Below are 4,829 nucleotides of genomic sequence, written 5' to 3'. Positions count from 1 at the left end.
GTTGGGTACGAGTTGTGTAATGTTCAACTGCAAGGGGTTTCCCTTCAGGTCAACTCTATTTGCTCAGGTGAGGTTCATGTTCTCAGAATTTAAACAAATTCCTCTTTGTGAACTCTGTTAAAAGTTTTCATATCAGTCAAATGATAAGGACTGCTGCTAAAGCTGCTCAGCTGGTCTAAGGTCAGAAGAAATCTTGGAACAGATATTAGAAGCATGCTAAGCATACATACATACATATGTAGGGAAAATATAAATACATGTAATTTGCTACTGAGCCTATAAATAATCTTTGCTAATGGAGAAAAGTAGACTATAAGGTTACAATGACAGTCATATTATCTGTGACCAAGTTATATTTTTTATTAAGAAAAAAACAGACTGGTCCTATTTTAAAAATGCATGGCAAATTATTACTGTTCTATGCAGAATTATCTCCAAAGCCACAAATCCAAAGCAGTTCAACATTGACAAAGTATTCTGGGTTTACAGTCTATATATCAGCCCCATGTGACACAGATTATATAGTTTTGCAACATGCCATGGCAAATCTGGATTACAAATAAGACTTAGTTCTCTTTTGCACTAAGTCATCCATAAAGTCTAGCAAGCATTGTAAAGGTGTCTTCGCCAATTGGGAATGACTTTTAAGTTATGAAAATGTCCGGGCCCGTTATTTGATTACCAAATATGAGCCATCCAGTCAAGCACAAACACTGGTCCAAGATTCTTCTTCACAACAGTTTTAAAGCATTCCTACAAGCAGCCATTCACACATTGGAGAGTAGCAGTGTCTGTATGAGATGTGTGCCTTTGTTAAGGGGTCCAGTGATTTGTGTTGATTGTACACGTTCCTCAAGATTAGATTTATTTATGATGTTTAACACTCAAAAATGCTACATAGCTGAGACTCATGTGAACCCATATTGCACAATTTGAATCTGTTTTCCATACAAACCAGAAGTAGTGCAATTAAGACATTAAAACAATAATATAACATAGTAATATATGGTTTTCACAAAGCTGCAAATCTATATTATTTTACTGTTTGTTAATAAATATCCAAACCCTGCGGTTAGGATTTCTCTGAATCAAAGTTATTTTTTTTTAATACCGTATATTATTAAATTTCAATGAATGTATCACATTTTACATTCAGGGAGGCTAGTGGGGATCAGAGGCTACCTGATGCAATAACTGCATGTGTTTTTAATACTATATTTCAGTAGAGATGTACATGTGTTTCAGAGTCCAAATGAAAATGGTTATTTATCAAATAAGTGGGATAAATACTTTATACGCAATATGGATATAATTGTGAATATATTATGTTATGGAAATGACAGTTGAATAAAAACTGAACATTAATAGAAAGGACCCGTGTTTTCTAATGAAACCTGAGAGACAAAGACCACAAAAGAGAATTGTATTGTTTTTTTTATTTTTTCAGATATGCATTTACACGCATATTGTAAAGCAAATTAGCAAACAAATATACAAATACCAAATGCCATTCTTGACAAATTACAAATTATATCTGGCACTAGTGTTCAAATTAGAGAAAAGAAACAGGAAAAACAGAACATAGAAGTAGGAACCAAACAATGTTTATATGTGGAGGAATGCAGCATGTAGCCTCATCCTCCAAACAAAACTGAATGATCAGAAAACAGACCTGGATCCAAAATACCATTCAAAATGCTTTAACAGTTTTAATTAACATCCGTGTCTTCAAATTGCTGAAACCAGTCATTAGATGCCAAGTAAATGAACACCCTGACCATCGAGTCCCTAAGACAGACTCAAGCAAGAACTCAATAGTAATGTTCAATTCATGCTCTGTCATATGACGGTGTTGCACGCTGAAAAAGCCAATCTACAAGCTCACAATGTGTTGGATCCTCAACGAGTTGTGAGCTTGTAGCTCGGCTATTTTCTGTACGCGACACTGTTGTATGACTGAGTATAAATCGTGCTGAACTTGGTATCAACAATAGGATTTGACTCCAGGTCTGGTCAGCAGCACCAATTGGCAACACAAACGGGAATCACAGGACAAATCAACAGGATAGGGAAACTCATAACAAACAATTGCATGTATCCCCATAAACTTTGTGCATCGCAGTACAATGTAAGAATAAAAACTAACGGTTAACAGTGCAGGTGCCTAGGGCCATTCTGCGGCCTCAGTAATTTGCGTAGCATTTTGTAAAGCATGTATAAAACAGCAGTCTGTATCTATGTGTGTATATTTCCTGGGTCTTGTCTTCATTCATCCCTATGGTGTAAAAAGGATGCACCATACTGTCTACAGGTGACAGACAGACATCAAAGGTACTGTATAAGGACTAAGATTTAACAAGAGCCTGAGTGCTGTCTTTGGTAGGCAATTGAAAAGTCTTCATTTATAATGTCTACCACAGTATGTACTTTATATGTATATTGTATAACCTACTACCATCCCTCTCTACATAGACATTCTGAGATCTGTCCTGTGTTTGTAGTATTAAATCTTGAAGACACGGTGGAGAGACGCGGACAAACAGAAAGAACCAGCTTCTTGAAGGCACCATGAATTAACATAGATAGTAGATATCAAAGTTCTCATACTCAGTGAGGTGAGACCATCAGTCTGAATAACGAGACATGAAACTCTTTTTTTTTGCTTTTTCTTTTTTTTTACAGTTTGCCAGAACTGACCAACCCATTGGCTAATAATAGTATTATGATGACTGAATTATCTCCACAAGGGCCTTCCAGAGACCTTCTATAGCACTGAATAGTGGACAGCAGTCAAACTGCTCCAATAATCCCTCTTACTGACAACATCCACAGAACAAAACCAGGCCTCGAGTTTCCAAATGCATCTTAGCACTGATGTGGAAATCACTTTACTGTCGCATGTCTGTTAGGAAGTTGCAATGCAACAATTTTAAGTAAAAAAAAATCTAATAAAAATAGGACTTGGGGCCATTTCCCTAAAACTGGACACTAAACAAATTTACCACAGGAAAGACACACGTAGCCACCTTATGAGAAACTTAGTTCTGGAAATAAAGCAGAGCTTTCAGTGCTAAAATGCATTTAGGAAGCTGAGCACACCCAGCTGCATTATTTCTAGACTAGAGTGTTTTTTTCATGTCACCATCCACAAAAATCAAATAATAAATACATAAAGAAAACAGAGGCCTCTGTTACTCATATATCAGTTTGAAAAAAAAGAAAAAAAGACGATGAATCATATTGCCTGGTCCCTATTTGTGTAATTCTTTTGGAAAGCTATAACGTTAAGATTGCTGCATGGTGTTTGCATCCGCATTGAAAAGCCCAAATAAAATAGTTAAACAACCGGCACAGTGGTTTTATATTTGTTAGAATTACACAGATCAAAACGACGGCAACCAAATCAGCGGGCTGCCCTACGGTCCCAAGTGGCAAATGAGTGTCTGACAAGTTGTACTGTAAACTACACTGTAAAATCCTGAGTGTTAAATTTAACTCTTGAGAGTGTACAAAATTGGATGCATAAGGTTTTAGGTTTGTTTTTAAATGTATGTTTGTGATTCAATAATACAATTTGAACACTGCTTGTACACTGCTCTATTCTTACACCCTCAGAGTTAAATTAACACTCAGGATTTCACTGTGTGGCGTGGTGGTGGGAGAGCAGTCTGACGTTTACACAGGGGGAAACACCAGCATTCACAATCTTAACATTTTCTCACAACAACGCTGCACTTTAAACATTTCTCATCCATTCTAACGAACCTCCTAACAGCCAGTGGACATGGAACGTTTTTTTATCCTCCAAATATTAGTCAAATGTTTTTTTCCAAGGAAATAAATCCCAAATCACCATCTCCCTTTAGAAGGAAGAAAATGCAGTTTAAACTTTTTAAGCTATGGTGGTTAGTTAGTGGAGAGAAAAAAGAATGTTAACTAAAAAGATGTCATGGGTCTGCAGCACTTAAGGTATTAGATTTCAGTCTGTATACAGGAGTTCTTGGGCTGCTGCTGGGGTTGCGTCTGATGCGGTGGTTGGTGGTGGTGTTCGCTGTTGTTATTGTTAGTCTCTTTTAGCAGCTCTCCAGTGTTGATTTGAGAGTCCAGCTCAGCGGGGCACACCAGGTTGACGTTCTCCTCCGTGATGAAACAGAGGGGGGACAGCTCTGCACCATGGCCTTGGGAGGATGTGGTGGAGGTGGGCGAGTGCGGCGCGACCGCAGACCCCTGTCCTTGTGACGAAGTGGAGGAGGGCACGGGGCAGGTCTCCAGGCGGTCGTTTTCCACCTCGGGCAGGGGGCTGACGGTGGCAAAGCGAGTGTGGTAGTCGCCGCCGCTGCCGGAGCCGTGGCTACAGGACGTCTTCATGCTCTCCAGGTCGGAGCAGCTGAACTCGGAAAAGTGGCTGGAGTGGGAGTCGGCCACCGACGGCAAGCTGCCGCTCAGCGACGGGGAGTCGAACTCGGAGGAGTTGGTGCTGCGCTGCTCCAACAGCTGAGCGTCCATGTCCTCCCGGGTCTCGTTGATCTTGGTACCGCCGCCCTTCTTGCGCAACTTGCCTTTGCTCTTCTTGCCCCCAGAGCCGTTGGAAGAGGAGCAAGAGGGCTCCTTGGTCCACTTGGCTGAGGCTCCTTTGACATCTGAGGAGGCACAGCCGGAGGAGGGGCAGGTCCAGGCGCAGCGGCCAGCTTGGCCACCGTCATCCACACTGCTGCCACCACTGTGGTGCCGCAGCTTGGCGGGTTTCGACTCGATGTCCACCTGCACCTCCATACTGTTCCCATCTCTGCAACAAGCATGAAGGATGACAGTGAGGTGTGTGTGTGTGT

At 40.7% G+C, this 4,829-nt stretch overlaps 1 protein-coding gene across 1 annotated transcript in view; it reads right to left on the bottom strand.

The window, feature by feature from the left end:
* Positions 1–1,423: 1,423 nt before the first annotated feature.
* LOC308084546 (E3 ubiquitin-protein ligase RNF19A-like) overlaps positions 1,424–4,829 on the bottom strand; it is a 40,702-nt gene continuing 37,296 nt past the window's right edge. Inside the window, exon 10 of the mRNA XM_080427216.1 lies at positions 1,424–4,786. Coding sequence (XP_080283342.1) covers positions 3,973–4,786 — 814 coding nt within the window. The 3' untranslated portion in view covers positions 1,424–3,972. The remainder of the gene's footprint in view (positions 4,787–4,829) is intronic.

The sequence above is a fragment of the Gymnoscopelus braueri genome (assembly GCF_963280865.1).
Source record: "Gymnoscopelus braueri genome assembly, chromosome: 4".
NCBI classification, from domain to species: Eukaryota; Metazoa; Chordata; class Actinopteri; order Myctophiformes; family Myctophidae; genus Gymnoscopelus; species Gymnoscopelus braueri.
This window is presented reverse-complemented; position numbering and strand designations above follow the sequence as displayed.